Here is a 20,703-nt window from a genome sequence, read left to right on the forward strand (position 1 = left end):
ATTGCAAAAATGTACACATTTTGAGCTACTGCTGTGGTTTAAAGTTTGTCAGCCCTCAGCAAGCAGTTGCCTGCCGTGTCTGTTGACAATCAGCGCCTTTGCTAGTCCTCATTAAGACATCGACCCCTTTGATCTTTTACAGTTTCATATGAGGGTGTCAGATGATTCATCTTTAAAATTGCTTAATCGCTGAATTTCAATCGTTAATTGAGATTAATCACATTTTTACTTGCATGTTTGAAATTCCTTTAATTAGCATTTTAACGTTTATTTGTATCGGTACAAGTATGGAGAAAGACAACTGATGCAACATATTAACAGCATTTATAGCCTAAGCTAATTTGCAATGCCCGTCCCTATCGACCTCTAAAACACAGCAAAGTCTGAAAGAGATTTTCAGACCTAAATCTCAGCTCTGCGTTGATGCATCTGATGCAGTCCCAGCTGAAAAGCAAAGTGTGTATTTAACTGCACTTTACTGACATGAGCGTCCACACATGATTTCACAACCCCGTGTGACATTTGCTTTCTCACATTCATTAATGCTCCCCTGACTTAATTTCCATTCTTAACTGTTCAGTCTGATATAATTGAGTTCAGTCGTTCTGCTATTCTTTCTCTGACAAAACCGTCTATTATTTCGCCAGCACATCCTCCATCATTCTCATCCTAGAAAGAGAAACATATGTTAGGTAATGTGCTTTAGAATTTGACTTAGCTAATTACAGTAATGGCAGATTTTCAAGGGATTAAGAAAGATGAATCCCTCTTTTATGTGAACTCACTCAAGGTCCCACATTTTGTTTTAATCCTGGGGGAATTCTGTTTTTACTGTGTGTGTGTGTGTGTGTGTGTGTGTGTGTGTGTGTGTGTGTGTGTGTGTGTGTGTGTGTCTTTGCCACTGCTTGGCCTGAGTTTGCATCATCAGGAGAAGGATTTGGGGGGATGTCTAGAGTCTTTTTTATAAGAAACCAAAACACAAGCTGAACTCTGACATCAAATGTATACCAGTCTAGAAGTTGATCACTGAAAAAAAAGCATAGGTTTTTAGAAATACAAAACGAGAGGTTTTGAAACAAAGTGGCATGCTTCCTGTGAGGCGGCCTTTAAGGAGTTGCACAGGGGGAGCGAGAACATGCAACAAGACTGTGTAAAAGGATAAAGTGATGGGGACATACATGGGAGGTCAGCCGTATAGGGAAGCCCACTGACTTTGTTTGGAGCAGCAGTGGATTTGGGGGAAAAGCTCATGGAAGAAGTGAAGGTTCCCTGGAAATGTTTGAACTTTTAATGACTGGCTGCATGGATTCAATCCAACTTTTTAAATTCTTCATGAAGTCATAATTCAGTCAAATCTGAACACACTCAGAAGTCATCCCTGTGTTTTAGATTTATTTAAAGACCTTTTGATTTAGTCGGAGGAAGTCCCACTTGGCTTGACAAAAAGACCCCCCTTCATCATCCAAACTGTCCTCTAAAAAAAAAGGCCTGTTTTGACAAACCTTACAGCTCTGGTCAGACATCTTAAGAACTCCTCTGGTTATACAGAAATGGTAAAATAGGTTTGTTTGGGAGTAAAGTAGCTCTACTGTATGCTGTCACACACTCAAACCCTGCATTACTAAAGAGACCACCTCAGGCGGACGTACAGAAGAAAATCTAAAAATGCATTTTCAAGCTCAGAGAAGATGTCAGGATCGACTTCATGCTCTGACTTTGAAAACATCAATCTTTTAAAAAGACTCTGAGGCTGCAGCACTCTGACCTGCTTTGTCACAATACTGAACATTATAACTACTATAGATACACAATGTATACAAACAAAATGTGTAGGCTAATAAGATAAGTGTCGCTCTTTTATATATTTTTTCTCTCACTTTTTCCCAAGAGTAATTTATCTCAGAATGTGAACTATGTAAAAGTGAAGTTTGTCAGGTGGAGATTCACTTTAAATATGTTTTTCACACGTATTGTTTCTTCCTGGACTCAGACAGAGGAAACAGAAAGTTGACAGCAGGTTCATTGATAAGGTTATACTTTTGTACATTCCTTGTTTGTAAGCATCTAAACATCAATGACATTTCAGGCTGTGTAGCTGAATTTATTGCCTTAAGCCCCTTTATATTCTCCATATTTGATCATCATTCGATATTTTTTTGGGCCTTTTGCCTTTATTTGAATAGGACAATAGAGCAAGAAATCAGGAGAGAGAGTTAAAAATTAAGGGGCGGTTGTGGCTCAGTGGTGAAATCAGTCTTCTCTCAACCGGAAGGTCAATTTGTATGAATGGATTAGTAAATACTGATGGATGCTTTATGGTCCGCTTCTGGAGCACCTGTGCTCGATCATGTAAGTGAGGGGCGTGGCTTTTGAGGGAGCAGAGAGGGGAGGGGGTGGGTGTAGACAGAGCTCTGAGGAAATGCTAATTTCAAAATCATGCTAGTTTTCAAAAATGACCAACCCTTCAGAACAGAATACTCACAATCGTGTGGTGGTGTTAAGTCGTCTTTTATATCAATGAAAATGAAACCAGACTTTAAAATGAGCTCACAGTGGTTTGTCCAGCTCCTTGTGGCTCAGGTTCACAGCAGGGGAGGACAAGATTTCATACATTTCCTGATGTGAAAATTGCGAATGATCAGAAGCTTCATGGCCTCACAGACAGTCAGTGTTTCACGGGAGGTCTATGAAAAATGATCTGATGGAGAAATTGCTTTGGAAAATGATGTTCCCTGATGTGTAATGAGGTTTGCTCCGACTAATGAGGTTAAACAGAAAAGAAAATAAACAAGACAGCACAAAGTGAATGATGTTGAACTTAGACTGGGCCAGAAACCTTCTCTGTAGAAAATGACCTTCCTCCTGTGAGGGATGCAGACATGTTATAAGACGAGGTGGAAGATGAAGAGATGAACTGGGAGGGGATACAAAGTTGGACAGACTCCAGGATATTTATCTTTGAATCTTCCTCCCGATGAAAAACAAGCAGATCCAGAGATACGCAGACAGGTTTTTCAGGAGCTTTGAGCTCAGGCCGGATAGATTTATTTATAACACCACTCTGACTCTGTAAATGAAATAGAGCTGCTTTAAATGAAGACAGGGGGGATGAGGAGGCTGAGATATGTCCAGAAATGGGCCTGGTCTGCAGAGAATTGTTGTGTTCTTTTTATCGAGCCCCTGGGGTTAGAAGAAGCAGGTTGCATTAAGGAATCATGCTGACAATGCTGAGTAAACCCAGGAAAGTGGAATTTATTCTTTGCCTTTGTTATGTCAAGTCGTAGGTAGTTCAGATTTGGTGCAGGTAAACTCTGCAGTTGAAACATAGCTGTGGAGAATATCAAACATTTCTTAGTCTGTACATGACTTTATATCCATCAAAACAAAAAGCACAAAGTTAAACATGTTTTGATCTTAACATGCTTTGCTTACTTCTACCTTATAAGGGCCATACTAAGCAAAGCATATAAAATCATAATTCATGCTCAACAACTTCATAACTTACTACCAATAAGCGGTGCAGAGGATCAATTTTTTTTCCTACTCTTATCTTACGGTATATTAGGTTTGTATTGATATCAAATGTGTTTTTACCTCTATAGTTGTTTGTTGCAAAAACGAAATTAATTGAATCTGCTCAATTTATCCACTCACAGACACAAACACAAGGAGTACGCCTCGCGTTCTGAAAGTTTCATCCGATATTCTGGTATTGATAGAAGTCCAGCAGCAAGCAGCTGAACATTAACATGATTAGAACAAAGCCATGAGATGCTTCAGTTTTGATATGAGCAAGGCACCGCTATCGGTGCATTTACGAGAGATGTGTACGGACAGTGGACCTTCTCTCTCTCTGCTGATGTGATTCTGCTCTCTTGGTTTTGCTGTCTTTTCTCTCCGCAGGACTTGAGAGGGAAGTTTTTTTAAACAGGAGTTTTGTTATGTTGTATGGAGCCGTGAGGTCCTAGTGCACGCCTGAACTCTCTCGCGCTCGCTCTCTCTCTCTCCCCCCGCTCTCTCATTCACACAGCAATTTTATGAATAAATAAAACATTTCATAAAAATATACTTGGGTGGCCCGCCCAGGTTTCATCTATGAAAAGTGAGGCCTTGCAACTTCTTTCATTGAATCACTTTCTATTAGAAGCTGATATTAAATGTTTTGCTATAGTGGCTTCAACTCCAAGTCGTAAAAATACTACAATGGTTCGAAAAGGGAGTTCTGGTTCATTCAGCTCTAAACAAATGGTGTGAGTTCTCTGTCTTGCTCAAGCGCTTTGTCTGTCTTTATAGATAACCTTTTCACCAACCTTTGTTTGTGTATTTTTTATTTTGGTGTATTGCATGCTTCATTTGTATTGACATGTTTTGTTTCTCTTGTTTTTTTAGGACATAGGAGCGATTGCAGCAGATAAAAACTGGAAGGGCATCGGCATCTCCCTGCTGGTTATCATACTGGTGCTCTCTCTCATCGGACTGTCCATTGTTCTGCTGTCAAAAGGTGAGGCTCCCTACAGATGCATCACAGAAAACAAAATGTACTCTAGCAGTGTTTCAAACTCACATTTCCCGTGTTCAGCATGCGTCTGTCTATATTACATCAATATCCTTTCACAGTAGGACCTGTAAGCTACAATCTCTCCCGTTTGTTTTGCCTTCATTTGCATTTTTATTAATTCAGAGCAACAGTGAAAGTACACAGCAGGTAACCAGAGTCAGTCTGAGACGTATCTTAAACACACACACCGAATACACACACACACACACACACACACACACACACACACACACACACACACACACACACACACACACACACACACACACACGAGTAAACAGGTTTTAATTGTTTGCATAGAGAAAAATATGAGGATAGGGCAATTCAGAGTGCAGCTGATGTGTTTGAAAACATCTGAATGAGATTAACTTCTGAAACTGTCAGTCAAAAAAAATTCAGCTGTATCTTGATACAGGGAGACCTAATTTAATTTAATTTAATTTTGTTTTCACAGGGGAGACATTGTCTGATATTAAAATGTGTTGTTGTTTTTAAATCTCCTACAGATGACGGTGGAAAACTCTTTGGATCACAGTTGACCCTAGATGACCTCTTCCAAAGAAACTTCCAGATACATGACCCTGATGCAAAGTGGATCAGTGGTCAGTATGTGAGGAAACAAACAACAACAACTCTGAATCTCTATGAAGGATTGTCTCATTACATATGCCTTTAATGTCGGTAAATCTTACAAAATCCTGGATTACATTCAACTGCAACACTTTATTTAGATTTATTGTCTAATATATGCACGTTACTATACTGCTTGTAGAAAGTTTTGGCACAGCTTTAATTTTGAAATCTTACCACTGACATAGCTGGTTTGTTGCTTTAATAACAAATCCAACTTAAAGATCAGAAAATATGATGCTCTGCTTCGTGCAAATGGCACAAACCAAAGTTAACCCTGCAGAGTGCACAGTCAAGAAAGAGGAAAGGATGTGTATTTTAATACTCATTCATCTTTCCTTTGAGCTCATGCACAAAGCTTCACTGATTTCACTTCTACACAGTTCAGAGACAGAAGAATAGAGTAATCAGTGCAGCTATGATACGGGACTGACTGCATACAGATACTCCAGCTGCTACTGTGAAGACAATCACAATGTGCTTTAATGATAGCTGCTGTTTGTTGTGTCCTCTGCTCTCTGACCAAAGAAAACTTTCACCTTCCTGGAGAAATTGCTTTCCAGCAACTGAAGCTATACGACTGATATATCTCATATCAGTATATCTCAAGTTGAAGATTTGAGTCTGATAAATCCATTAAAAGCACGAGATGGACACACTTCTAATTTAATCAGTCTAACATAGAAGTTATCAGCTATGTTTAAAATTGTCACTTTTAGGGAAAAACAATTCAATTACAAAGTCAGTCCTATGGCCATTATTCAAAATAGTGATACATGTTAAAATGGAGGGGTTACCAGACATATAATATGATAAAAAAAATCAAGAAGTTTCCAGCTAAAAATGTTTCCAGTGACAGACGTAAATGTGTTAATTTGTCTCAATAAGTTTTTCAAATACCTTTTAAGTCTGCCAAGGGCTCCTGGCAGCTGTTTGATCCTGTGATGAGTCATTACTCTATCTGTTTGGACCATAAGGATACAAAAAGGTCAAACTTGTTCTTCTCCAAAGCACAAATTAATCATACTGTACCAGCAGGTTGTTGACAGGGGCTATTGTTCAACACTATGACTCAGCAGCATCGCGTATTCATACACAGGTGCTGACCTTTTTTGGCCTCCAAACCTCACAGCCCTCGGCTGGTGGCATGTTCCAAAAGATGACCGGTATTTTTCCACAGCTTATGTAAGGCAGGACATATTTTCTTTTCAAATGGTTTAACCAAAAGACATAGTTTTCTGGATTTTACAAAATGGATTTCAGTCCATAAATGGGATGCCGGATGGAAGGACCCAAAAGCAGAATAGTGTAATTTGATGATTTATTGTGCAAAAGATAGCTTATTGGTAATGGCAGGTTTATCTCCATTTAAAGAAGCAGAATATTTTGTCATAGGGCCAGTTCTTGGTACCAGGTGTGGTTTCCATTTGGTAATATGCTCAGTATCATCCACTGGCATCTCAGTGGGTACGGATGAAAACAGTCCTGAAGAGAGCAAAAGAGGAATGCATCGGCTTTGATGCCATCCTGGAAGCCTGACAATGATTCAGCTTAAACTAAAGTTGTGGACCAGATATCTATATGCAAGTGCGGCCAACAATCCTGTATTACATGTTGTCTCTCCACCACCACCTCTCTCGCTTCCTGAGTTGCAGGTTGGATGGTTAACAAAGACAACACACGGCAAAGGAAGTCATGGTTAGAAACCCTTTATCGCTTTCTGATGGCTGCACCAGGGAAGCCCCCCAAAAAGTTGGGGATCGCTCCTAGTGGAGTGTAATGTTGGTCAGATGATAGCCAATGGGATATGCAGGATTGGTAACAGTCAAGCAGACAAGCAAAACAGTATCAGGCAGGTAAGAAGGTAGATCTTCTTTCACTGCGAGATCATGAAAGAAAGACAATTACTCCCACACACTTCAGCTACCATGCACAGGAAGCCTTGGGTAGATTAACAGGAATGGATGTTGTCAGAATATCTACTCATAGTTTGTAATTCGTAGTTTTTCTTCTTCCTTCACCTCTTTGAAAAGAAAGGAAGCCTCTACATTGTGCAGCTTAAACAGAACGAAATAAAACAAATGAAATGAAATGTAATCTGCTATGAAAACAAAGGTCAGGATGTAAGTGCCAGCTCCTCCATGATAAGGATTCCATCCTCCTTTGGGTGTAGCTGATCCCATACAAGACTGAAGAGCTACATAGAGGTTCAAACGTCAAGTCCTTTTAAGCCTCAACCTCTAAATTCCCAAACCAAGTCAAGTCAATAGTGAGAGAACCATTTCTATTGTTTCCACCGATACCACAATCTGAAACGTGTTTTTATCTCAACACCTCGATATTAAGTTCAAGAGATGTGTAATTTATCAGCCGGTAACAGTGTCAATACTTGGCTTAACAGGGGATTGCCTTTAATTTCTTGGCCTTTATGAAACAGTGGTGAGTCATTGGATAACTGGGACACTTTTAATCACAGCTGAGATTGCTTGTCACCTTTATCCTCGGAGCCTTTATTGATGGAACTGTTGTCAACTCCGGAAGACAGTGCCCCATTTTCCAATTACTTTCTCTGTAAAATGTTTTATATCAACATTGATTCGATACTTGCACAGCATATAAAATTTTAAAAAAGGACTGTGGTTTGCTACAACGAGGGTTAAAAAGCTGCTTCAGTCTTTTTGCCTGTTAAACTCAAGCAATCCATCTCCCCTTCATATTTACTTCCCTGTCCAAAGCGTTTTGAATGTAATTAGTCTATATCCCCACTTCGCTGAGATTGATGGCTCAGAGCTGGATCGTTGACATTTACATGAGATGGGACCTTGAGATGATTTCCACCTGTCAGATGCATTCATGGAACTCGGACCTCTGAGGACTGCAGTGTTGGTGTGGGATTAGACTTGAGTTATTCCAGGCTCTCCTTTCAGTGTTTCTTTAGGATGAAGTTGAAGTGTAATCTCATTGAGCCCAATTGTCTCTGACAGATTGTCCTGAATGAGTCTTTCTTGTTGTTGTTGTTGTTGTTGTTGTTAGCTTCTCCTTTCTTGTCAAATACTGTTCTCATGGAACCATTGGCATCTTTCTTTTGCCTAATCCTTTAATCCTTACTCATTGTCTAACGAGTCATTTTGCACTTAAAAAAACGTTTTTTGGGGACATTTTTGCCAGGACATCCCAAGAGAAACAGGAAACATTGGGAGGAGAGAGTTGGGGATGACATGCAGCAAAGGGCCGAGGTCAGATTCAAACCCACGGTCGCTGCAACGAGGGCTGTAGCCTTTGTACATTGGGCACGTGAAATAACCACTGGGCTATACGGTGTTGCAAGAGAAAAGTTAGTCAATCTAAACATTAAATAATTAAGGGTCGTCAAATTCAGAATTCAACAACAAACTGGTGACAAAACTACTTATAAGGATAGTCATGGTTGAAGTTGTGATGTTTCTTAAAGAAGAATAAAATTAACCACAAGGATGGAAGCGAACATCTGATATTCTTCTACCGCAGATAAATTGTTTCTGATTCTGTCATTTCAGCTGATGGAATTATCTAAACCCTTTGTCTAAAATGAATGAAGTTATTTGTCTGTTTCTGACTCAGATGAAGAAGTCATCTTTCGCAGCTGGGATGGTGACGTTCTAAAAGCCGACATTCACAACAACGAGACACAACTCTTGCTGAAAAACACAACATTCGTAAGTGCTGGTTACAGATGCTGCCTTTGTTATCACATTTCAGAAATGAATCCAGTGGTTATAGGTCATTTTACTCATTTTAATCACAGTAGGTACCACAAAACTAAAAAGTCATGTAGTCCTTATTAAATGGCAATCATGTTTAGATCACATTTGAAAGAATTTGCTTGGATTTTTATCACCGTAATCTCTGGTAGATAACATGACCTCAGATTTGTTTGTCTAGTTCATTTTCTGAACATCATACCTTACTGTTACCATGGAAACCTGCTTTGCCCTGAGCAGGTTCTGTGACCTGCCGATGTGGACTGAAGTTTCAGTGTAACTTTTTACTCTGATCTTAGTTTGTGAGGATGCTTCTGGGCCTGAAATGAGACAATTGTGTGTTTGCCAAGTGTTGTTGTAAAGTATTCTAAGTTTAAACAGCTGGAGGAATGAAGTGATTTGTTGTGAAATTAAAGAAAACGATCTGACTGCCTTTCTATTTCTTCCCACAGGCAACTTTTAAGGCCTCAAAGTTTGCAGTTTCTCCCGATCTGAACTTTGTTCTTCTGGGATATGATGTCAAGCAGGTGAGGACCTCTTAATATTCCGGTTGCATATTCTGGCACTGGTGTCAGGCTTGGGGCTGCTATACTGCAGAAAGTTTACAGTTCATGAACTAAAAATGGAAATGTGACCAGCATGGAGATATTTTATCTGTCTGCTCAGAGTCTGTGAGTTTAAGCCAACATCGATCCAGCACAAGGGCATGAGTTTAAGAAATATGAGGAGGAATGCTTTATCTGTGAGAATAAAACTGGGGCACATACCACAACATACCCCGGGCTGTTCAATCGACAAGTTTTAATGTGTCAGAAATGAATTTTAAAACATGGAGAAAGACATGCACTTAGACCCATATGTTTCCATAAACATTGATAGTTTCAGGCTCTGTGTTTTGTTGAACATGGCAGGTTTAATGTTGAATAGCATCTGTATTCAGACAATCACATTGTTGCAGGTGCACATACTCTGTTATCACTAAGCACACCTATATCTTTACAAGTTGCACCATGGGTCAGGGGGCTTCCCTTAAAGGAAGGGCTACCTGTGACCAAAGAGTTTCCAAGTCTACTTGTACTTTCTAAATAAAGACTTGATGGTGTGTGTTCAAGGGCTGAGGAGGAAACATTGCTAACACAATGTGCCTTGAAAATATACACTTTAAAACCACAAAGTAGGAAACAATATAAATGGACATGAAATGGTAAAAGGGTCAGAAACTGTGACTGACATTTTTAACATGCAAGTGGACCACGATTGATTGTTCTCTTCACCAATTTGATTCTTTGAATATGATGACACAGCAATCACAGAAACACATGGAGGGATAAACCAAACAATCTCTGCTGTTGGTCTTGGTTTCTTTGTCATGTTGTGTTTGCATATTTTAATCAGGTACATTTTTTCTGAAGGAAGGTGCTTGAAAGTGTTTTTAACATTTGTACAATTTTTTCGCTTGACTTTGAAAAGTAAGAGTTGAATAACCAGAAGAAGAGAGAATGCTCTGTGATTTTTGAAAAGCATTTCAAAAAGGTTAGCTTAGAAGTGAAAGCACATTTATTGAATCTGAAGTGCAGATTCCTGCATGATGATTTCTACAATCCTACAATTCATTTAGCAGAGGCTTTCATTCAAAGCGACATACATCAGAGAGTAAGAACAACACAAGCAAGGATCTAGAGAGGAAGAAACACGTCAGGAAATGCAAACAAACAGCTTTAAGTCCAATCAGACACACAGGTGGTGACAGGAAGTGACCAGAGGCAAAGCACAACATCGATAGCTGTTCTGGAGAGCTCTAATCAGCATCAAAACCTATCTTTTTGTCTTTATGGGCAGCTGTCTTTAATGTAACTTAACAAAAACACACTGGACTGTCCTGTAATGAAACGGTCCTGTAGGTCGATGTTAAGACGGGTGGCCCTAAAAACTACAATACCCACAAGTGTCAGTTGTCTTTGCTTTAAACAAGTCAGATGAATGAATCCAAAAAGCCTCACTGTTTCAGATGACAAAGAGACAAGGAGCCATAGCTGTCAAACTCAGACTAAGCTGACCCAGAATCCCAGAGTAAATGTAGTTAAGCAGCAGATTTAATTTGCTTGTTTTCTTTAAAGCAGACTCGAGTAGCTTGGGACTTTAGAGCTCCCCTGAGATGTTTGTGTGAGGTTCATATCTTTTTTTATCAAAGACGGTTTGTATCATGAGTGTTCATCTTTTGTTCTGTTGATTCAGTCACAAACTTAAATGCCCAAGAGTCACATTACACTGTTTTACTTCTATGAGTGTATTTTTGGATCTGGTCTGATATTATTCATAGCTTCCATGTGACGCCCCCCCAGCGGGCAAGAAAGTTCTACTCTTGTACGAAGAGTTGTTTTTGAATTGGACGCACTGACTGACGAGGAGAAATTCCAGGGTTGTACTTCTACTGAATCCCATCTGAGAACGAAAATCCATAGAGAAGGACATAGGCAGAATTATCGACCCAGCCACATCCAAAATGCACAAAGCCGTCTGTATCTGTGTCGGCTTTCATACTGGCTGTGGTATAAGGGGAAGGATTCTTAAATTAATATATGTAAACATCGACAAGTTCACTTTTCTTTGTTTAGAGATATTCTTCTGTGTGCTTGAATTTATTATCAGTATCTCGCTTTTTCTGCGGACATCAAGCGATGTTAATGTGGATCGTTTAGAAGAGATGGTAAATTAAGAAGCCCGTGCTGCAGCTTCACAAATGTTCAATTTGCAGCTATTGCATCACCATACAGTGTCAAACACATGTTAAAGGAAGTACAGCAAACTCACCATATGTCAGACACACTGAATGGACAGCTGGTTAAAGCTGAATTCCATTTCTTTATTTAAATACAACAAGTAGGCACTGAAATGAAAACAAACACACCAAGAGAGCTGGTGTGCAGGTACCTTCACTCTGAAGGAATGTGCTTTAACACGAGCACCGCCGACATTCTAGACCCCCCTCCTTTCAGACAGCATATGCAAATTTAATTGTTTGTGCACAGACACACACAAATAATGCATTTTTTTGATGTAGTTAAATACAATGTAGTTAAATACAACTTACTTTTATCTACCAAAACCAAAAACTTTATCAGCATAAGGCAGGATTGGTAACCTTTTAAATGTCGCATGTCAATTTACAGTATCTGTATGCTTTTTTAGTGCGCCGTTTTTTACTGCTGCTCCACGTCTGCCGTTGCTAAAACACATTCTACAAAAATGAAACATACATAACTATTATAATGTTGGCTATATTAGGCCATGCATTTTAATAAAAACACTGCAAAAAAAGAGATAACCGATGCTCCTCCTCCTCTCTGCAACTGGGTTTGTTTCCCCGACATAGAGGAAATGATTGAACAACACACACACACGCCAAAAATAACAACAACAACAACAACAACAACAACAACAACAAAAACACGGCTATCTATGGGCATGACAGACTGTATAGCCTAGAAAAAGAACTGCAGAACTCCATAACGCAGCGGCGAACAAACAAACAGATGAACAAATGAACGATCGGCACCTCGGACAGCGCCGCGGCACGTGATGCACAAACCTGCGGCAAAAGTGCTCAACCTTTACGGTGCACTTCCCACTCACAGGGTGCTTGCACCCCTTGTAGGAGACAGTGGTCATATTTTTCTTGCAGTGCGTGTTTGTCTGACACTGCCTCCTTCTCAGCTCTTGTGAATGTTGTGGCTCAGTGGGCACCAACGTCACGCAGGCTGACACACAGGTGTTCCTCTCTCTGTTCCTTTGCCAGCTCAAGAATGAGCATGTATCTATCTGTCTATGGTCTCTATCTATCTGTCTGTATATCCTATCTATCTGTCGCTCTTTGTTAAATCCCACGTATATATATGAAGTCTATAAATAGAAACAATAACTAAGCACAAAATAAATCCAGGGAAATGTTTCATTTTCAACTGCCATCAATATGACGGCGGCCACGGTTAGAGGTATAAATGCTCAGAAATCTTGTGTTTTTTTTATTTTAGTAACACATAGGCTTCAGAAAACATACAGGACACATATTTAAGAAAAGTCATAGGATGAGAGGCTCGTAGTTTTCATTTAAAAAGAGTTATTTGTATTCTAAAAACCCAAACTATCTTTCAGACGGTCTTGGCGGTTCTAGTGTTAAAAGAGGTTTTTAACATTCATCAAATATTTTTGCTTGATTCTGCTCTGGATTTGTGAAAAACAGTGCAAAAAGATTTGCTAAAAAGTGAACGCACATTCATCGAAGCTCAAGTGCAGATTCCTGAGAATCTCTCTGTCCTTCTCTGAAACATCTTGTCTTTGGTTTTCGTTCATTGCACAGAGGAAAACATAATAACACCTGCTCGATCAAATGCAACACAGCAGCCTGCTTTTTATATTCTCAATGAATGAAACAAAAGACATTCTGGGTCTTAAACTTGTTTTTATTTTACTAAATAGATTTTTCTTCTAACACGTGTTGATTTTCTTTTAACCGTCTGTTTAGAGATGAATCTGCTTGTACTACCAACATGTTCAAACTTTTGCCCTTAGTTTTTTCTCTCGCCTCTGACTAACCCTAACCCTAACCCAGCCTGACCTGATATTTACAGTCAGCTGTAGAGCTGGCACAAAAGATGCTTGCTTGGTATGCTTGTCCTTTTTTTTTAGAATTTTTGGACATACATCACCTGTTCCCCCCGTAACATTGTGCACATAGTTGAAACTGTTTAACAACAGGTGGCTTCAAATGACATCTGCCACATACATTAGAGAAACAAACACATTCTTTGATCCTTCTTTCATTTACTTTTCAGTTTCTGGTTTTGAAAGAGGATAAAGAAAAAGCCTCCACCCTCCAAACTATTTGGAAACAGAGTATCTCTCCCCTGCAGCCCCACGCACGGCGCTTTGACATGTGCAGAAATCCCAAACTTGACAGACTGCCATGCAGAATTACGGCTGCTGAAGCTGTGACTGGACAATCACAGTTCAGAGACGGCGTTTAGAAAACTGTCATTGTCGATTCTCAATGGAGGCCCAGCTGAGGATCAGCGCTCTAACCCCCCGACGGTCCCAGCATGTCTAACTCCGAAATGGCAATATCACAAAACAAACACTGGGCTTTGTGCTGTGGCCAGCCGCTGCAGGTTTGCTTCTCCATTTAACATTGTGTTTGCTGAGTGTTGACAATGGGATGGAGGGTTGCTCTCACACACGTTTATCAGAACCATCAGCCTTGCGTTGGCCGGTGCACAGCTGCAAAGCCTCATGAGCATTTCCACTATTTCAGCTCTTTCAATTGTTGGTAGCACATTCAGATTCATTGGAGGAGCTCGTTTCTTTGTGTTTTTTTCTCACTGATATAATTCAAATTACTGCAATGCATAAAACTCAGCATTTTGTATTTCTGGCCAAAGACTGCAGGGGAGCGAGACCGAGGCTTTGGCTGCTCTCATGTAAAATGCATCCATGTGCACAAAGGCTCTGCCAACATATCTGTGCAAGCAGGAGAAGTCCACTTTCTCTGTCACTGTAGCATGCACTGATTATTTATTTTGGCTGGTTACATTAATGTTTATATTTAACACTGGCTGGTTGGACATGAAAACATGGTGGAAATTCACATCAAGCTTAAGTAAAGACATATGTTGCTCTCTTTCACTTATCAGCTCTGTTAGGCCTTTTCTTTAACACAACAAACTAAAATACAAAAATAAGTATGTGGTATGATCGATGTAGTTGCTTGGATTATAGTCATTGTGGGATTAGTTACTTCTGATGGTCTCACTACATAGCAGCCTCTACCATCAGGGTGTGAATGTGTAGGTGTGACACGAGGTGTAAAAGCGCTTTGAGTAGTCAGAAGACTAGAAAATAAATATACAAGCTCAAGTCCATTTACTATTTACTTGGAGAAGCTGAGACGCAGCGCAGCCGGTGGACGCACACATCAGCTGCCGTGGCAGAGCGGAGACGGACCAAACATGTATGTGGTGGAATTTAGCAGCCACAGTGTTCCGGCTTTAAACCTTTTTTAGTTTTAAAAGAAGGAACTTAAAAAGAAAAAAAACACTTCTACAAAAGGTTAAGTAAAGGTTGGAATTTACTCTGTTTTGTTCTGTCATCTATGTGTCCAAAATGAATGAAGATTAATAACCTTTGCAGTGGATGTTTCTGGTGCAAAGTGCTGCTAATAATTGAGACATTTGTGTGTACTGGAGTTGATTAACTCCATTCATTCTCTAAATGCACCTTCAGAATGAAAGAGCTGGTACAGCAAATGCTGATTCTCAAAGACGTTCATTGAAATTAAAATAACACCAAACACAAACCTTCTTCGCTCATGGCTATTTGTAAGTGTGTGTCTACAAAGGTACATGCACATTTTTGCTGTGAATTTCTTTAATTTCTTCTTTGAGAGTTCTAAATAGATTGTTTACTGCCTCTGAATTTTAAAATATTATACAAAATAATCCCCATTCTCAGTCCCTGCATCAGGCCTATCACTGACTCATTGTGTCCTTTGTGTTATCGTATTGTCACATTTGGAGATATGAGCACAAACTGTGCAGCGGAGATAAAGGACTGTGGTCTCTAAGGTGTGGATCTAAAGATAGAAACAGGCTGTGCTCACAAACCCGAGAACTCATTAACATTGCAGCGTACACGAGGCATTTGTTAACGTTGTTGTGATTACAGAGAGACAGATAAAACTCTGTTGTTCTTTTCAGCGCTGAAACATCTGAAATGGACCCTGGAGCTGACTGTGATTGAAACATTCTCGCTCTTTAAATTGGAAATTCATTGTCCACTGGTTGTGATAAGCTGCTAATCAGGGGCTGCTTTGTATGGACATGACTTCATAATGATCAGTCAGTGAAGCCCCGTGACATCCAGCAAAGAAGAACTACTGTTTTATATGTGAAGAAATGTTGATGACATCATTAAATACAACCTTCACAGTTAGGTCCCGTGTCCACCTTGCATTTTTTTTCTGAGGGCCAGCGTCTTCTGTCAGTTGTTTTCAATGAGTAAAGAGCTGTTAAAAATGTATCTTTAGCTGAGGGGAATGGACTGGCTCCACTGTATTCATTATTTCACTTAGGGCCGTTTTGTAATTTTGTTATGTTAATGCTACAGAGGAGCTCAGAAGAATGTGGCCGCCTGGAGAAAAAGTGCAGCGTCTTTTCTATCGTGCGCTCTGCCTTTTTTGTGCGGCCGATCAGAGCGCTCAAGTTGAAAATCTTTCAACAGTTGTGGGATGAGTAGAGGTCATGAAGAGGAGTACAGGGTACTCTATCAGGGACTTTGTGGACTGGTGTGACCGAAACAATCTGATATGATATGATACAGACTAAGGAGATGGTTGTGGATTTTGGAAGGAAGAGAGCCGAAACCATCACCAGTTAATATCCAAGGTACTGAGGTGGAACTCGTCTCCAGCTACAGATACCTAGGAGTACAGCTGGAGAGTAAACTGGACTGCACCGCCCACTTGGAGGCGCTGTACAAGACAGGACAAAAGCCGGCTTTGTTTTTTGAGAGGGCTGAGGTAACATCCGGAGGCCTCTTCTGTGCATCTCTTCTCAGACTGTTGTTGCTATGTGACATGTTCTTTGGTGTGGTGTGCTGGGTAGAGGGGGGGGGGGGGGGTGGGCTCGCAAGGCAGACAAAAAACAGAACCAACAAGCTCATTAGGAAGGCCAGCTCCATCATTGGGACTGAGTGGAAAACCTTCAGCACGTCACAGAGGCAAGAATGCTTTAGTTTTTTATGTAATGCCTTGACTGTGATTGCAGCCGCTTTGACGGTGTAATTTCCTGCAAAGGATTAATAAAGTATCTCTCTATCTAGACAAACAAATGGGACATATAAAAACACAGTAATTGAATAATTGAAATGATTCCTCGAAGGAGCTCAACAACACAAAATACATTCTGCGATAATCCTCTATTTTTCTTTCTTTATTATAAACCTTAAAATTAATGCAAATAAATGCAATAACGAGGATTATCAGGTTCTAATCTTCATCAATATGGAAATCTTCAAATTAAGCAACAATTTTCTTTCTTCTCTATAATGAATCATTGAATAATCGGCTTGATACTTAAGAGTTAATCCTTAATTTACTGTGATAAAGTCCCCTCACTTCCATCTGCTTTCTCTAGAAGACTGAACTGCCGTGCTGACTGCATATACAGCTGCACTTTGTGACAGAAGAAGTGCATGATACAGTAGATTAAAGGTGCGGGAGGAGGGGGGAAATTTTTGTCTTGAAATAGAGTTTGGTGTTGATCACAAAGTGTTCCTTTGCCCACAAGCTCTTTTCTTTACTCTTCCCGTGGGTTTGTGCCGGAAAAGAGAGTGGCAGCTGTGACTTTGTTAGGCAGAAAAAACCCTGCATGAGACTTGTATGCTTTCATGCAAGTATTTCCGAAACAAGAGATGTAACACTTCTCATTTATCACCCCAGAAAAACCTTGCTGTCCTGCGTGGCCGATACCGGCGAAATTGCTTGTTGCAAATCACGCTCTGTGCCTTCCCCGCTGTTCCGTTGTATAATTTCATGGCTGCAGGAACATCTCGGTGTCGGAGCATGATAATGAGCTCGGTGAGCCTGATGGGACGGAGACGGCGGAGCTTCAGAGGTGCTGTCTCCTCCTGAGATGGACGGAGCAGATGTGTTCATCATCAGAGTGACAGTATGGATCTATGGAGAGTAATGGCCTGCTGCTGCTCCGCTGTCTCCAGTTGTCTTCTGAATTCATCATAATCATGCGAGCTCTGTGCTGAAGTATACTGCTGCGTCAAAGGTTTCCATAGATCTGTTTTTTTAACGGCTCAGGTACCCTGTGTGCAGGTTTTAAAGGGCATTATCAATAACCGTAATTATTGAGGAGTTGCAAAGTGCTGACTATTGTAATCAGTGATGAGTGGTTTAATAAGGTTTTATGATCCCTGCACTACAACTAACACTTCAATAAGTATGAACTGAGACCTTAGTGGGGGTAGAATGTGTTTATCTTTCATCTCAAAAGATAATTTTCCTTTTTTTTAAACGAAACAAAGAACTACAACACAACATTTTGTTCTAAATTAATTTGATTGCAACCCTTATTTTCCTGATTCTAACTATACATGAATAAATGGAACTTCAGCACTATCCACCTGATTTACTAATAATGTATTGCAGCTGCTAATAGCTTCAAAATGTGTGCATCAATTGCTCCCACTATTTTATCCGTCTCAATTCACAGAGCATATAACGCTAATGATATTCAGATGCTCCAGTGAATACTCCTGCTGCGTTCTTACATCAGCTCACTCTGAATACACAGAGGAATTCCAACATGGGGCTGACGAGATGAACTCTGGATGAAGTCAGAGTGAAAAATGTGGCTATGTCTGTTCACATATAGACAATATAGACGGCTGAAAAGTTGGGAACCTCTGATCTAGAGAATAGGGCAGTGGATAGAGTTAGAAACCAGGGCGAGAGAGAGAGAGAGAGAGTGGGGAATGACATGCGGGAAAGGAGCCACAGGTCGGATTCGAACCCTGGCCACCCGCTAGGAGGAATACAGCCTCTGTACACGGGGCGCTTGCACTAACCACTATGCGCCCCTACTATTTGGGTTTTTGTTGGTGAAATTGCAACTAGCCTAATAAAACAGGTACAATATATATAATATTATATATTATATGTAACTTACGTCTGTTAATATCACCACCACACTCCACCAACAAACACAGCGCTTCTCTCTAAATCAGTCTGTCACTCTCTCCACATCTCTAAAAATCCGCCCCCTTATGTGTCACCCATCAATATGAGCCCTATCAAGGCGTCGCCATCATCACAGAGCTGTCGCCAGTGAGCGGCGTCTGCTGAACGATGTTGACGTCTTCTTTGAAGGAGAGAAAGAGGAGCAGTCAAGTCACTATTTTTTTTGTTTTTTCTTCTTCCTGTTGAATTTTCTTTTGTTCAGAGAAGAGGGAAGTCCCAATCAGGAGGGAATGCTGTGTGGACTCCTTTCTGTGTAAAAAAAAAAGATCTTTAGCTGCGGGGAATGGACTGGCTCCACAGTATTCATTCTTTCACTCAGGGCCGTTCTTACTGTGCTCTAATTTTGTTATGCTAATACTACAGAGGATTAGCATGCAGGGACACTCAGGTGATAAAATATTGTCTCAGTGAATCCTAAAAAATAAGCTTGTGTGCAGGTATTCTCTGGTAGTTTCTTTGCAAATGCTGGAAGAATGACTGAAAATGTGAAAATGATGAAGTGAGTTTTATGTGCTGGATAATGACTAATATTTCAAGCTTCAGTATACAAAAAACTAATCTTTCATAATCTTAAAGGATCAACCTGTAAGACATCTACTGAGTGAAATGATAAAGTGACCTTACTATATGATCAGACATTATAGAAACATACTATGTTGAAGTGCTGGCTTCTCTGACAACAATGCAGCAGCCAGTATGTCCTCCTTCTAACTTTAGGTTCTGCTCCTGAATGCTCTGGATTTGTTTGGACCAGAGAAGGTAGACGGTTTTAAGGCACCCCCACATGGCCGTTTTGGACACCCCTCGGTTTGCCAGATATGAGACCAGTTATCAGGTCAAACCAACAGGTGTTGCAGCGATGGAAGCGGGCAAGAGAACTGATTCAGATAGAAGTGATTGTACCCGACCTAAAAAGCCTCTGCATGTTTCTAATAAGCTCCACGAGCAGAAACGTGCTCAAACTAGGATCAATATTGGAGATGCTTTTGAAAAATGGAAAGAGGTTAGAACACAGAAAGGTTTACAGACTGATACAGAGCTGGCTAAACACTGAACCTGCTTGAACTCTGATGTTTTGAATTTGGACTGCAGTATCCATTTTAAACACTAGGTGTCAGAGTTACTTATTGCTCCTTTAAATGAACTCTTCAAGTAAATCAAAATATCCAGTTATTTAAAGTGCTGCTTTTATTTTCTCTGAAGTTAATTTTTGAAACAGCAGATTAATAAAGAAAATTCATCCATCAAATTGTTTAGACACACAGCGTGGTCACACTTAAGGCTTTGTTGCCACAATTAAAAATGGAATCGCTTCACAAAACATAATAAAGGAATTCCTCTCCGATAGTTTAGCATTGTGTGTTTTTGTATTGTTATCAGAGACTAACACTGTGTGAAGAATATCTGCTCTGATGATTCATTTTTGATTAATTTACTGTATTAGTCACAATTATCTTCTTGGCTGGTGCAGTCCTAATTTATTCATGAGAACAGAACAAAACTCTATTCATCACAACAGTCAGATTGTTTTTCTTGTGCTTTGTTTTTAAAGGTGTATCAGCACTCTTTCTTGGCATCATACCTGATCTACAACCTCTTCACAAGGTGAGTTGACAAAGAATTTAATCTGAAGTAATGCGGCCCACAATGAGATGATTGACATTTAATTGAGGGCAAAAAATGCTGTTTCAAAATTTTTAGTGTTTCTTTAGATATTTAATTAGTAATAGCAGCCAAATCCTATTTTATTTGTGGCAAGGTTTTTGTACTTCACCTTCAAACAACTCACGGGTGTATGGTTTAAAATATTTAGTTTGTGGTTGGCATGCAGGCTCTGATCTCATCCCTCCTCACAGCTTAAATTTCCATGCAGAAATTTGAGGAGTCATGGGATGATATCTTAAACCCCCTAGTTGGAGCATACATGTGGATGCTGGGGTGGTGGTGGGCTGAGTGAGAATGCAGAACTGGTG

The 20,703-nt window shown here is 40.0% G+C and overlaps 1 protein-coding gene across 1 annotated transcript in view; it reads left to right on the forward strand.

The window, feature by feature from the left end:
* The window catches only part of LOC132987127 (inactive dipeptidyl peptidase 10-like), a 92,247-nt gene that overhangs the window by 52,442 nt on the left and 19,102 nt on the right, over window positions 1-20,703 (forward strand). Inside the window, exons 2-6 of the mRNA XM_061053982.1 lie at window positions 4,390-4,501; window positions 5,065-5,160; window positions 8,789-8,883; window positions 9,381-9,455; window positions 20,283-20,335. Coding sequence (XP_060909965.1) covers window positions 4,390-4,501; window positions 5,065-5,160; window positions 8,789-8,883; window positions 9,381-9,455; window positions 20,283-20,335 — 431 coding nt within the window. The remainder of the gene's footprint in view (window positions 1-4,389; window positions 4,502-5,064; window positions 5,161-8,788; window positions 8,884-9,380; window positions 9,456-20,282; window positions 20,336-20,703) is intronic.

Source organism: Labrus mixtus, chromosome 13, assembly GCF_963584025.1.
Source record: "Labrus mixtus chromosome 13, fLabMix1.1, whole genome shotgun sequence".
In the NCBI taxonomy this organism is placed as follows: Eukaryota; Metazoa; Chordata; class Actinopteri; order Labriformes; family Labridae; genus Labrus; species Labrus mixtus.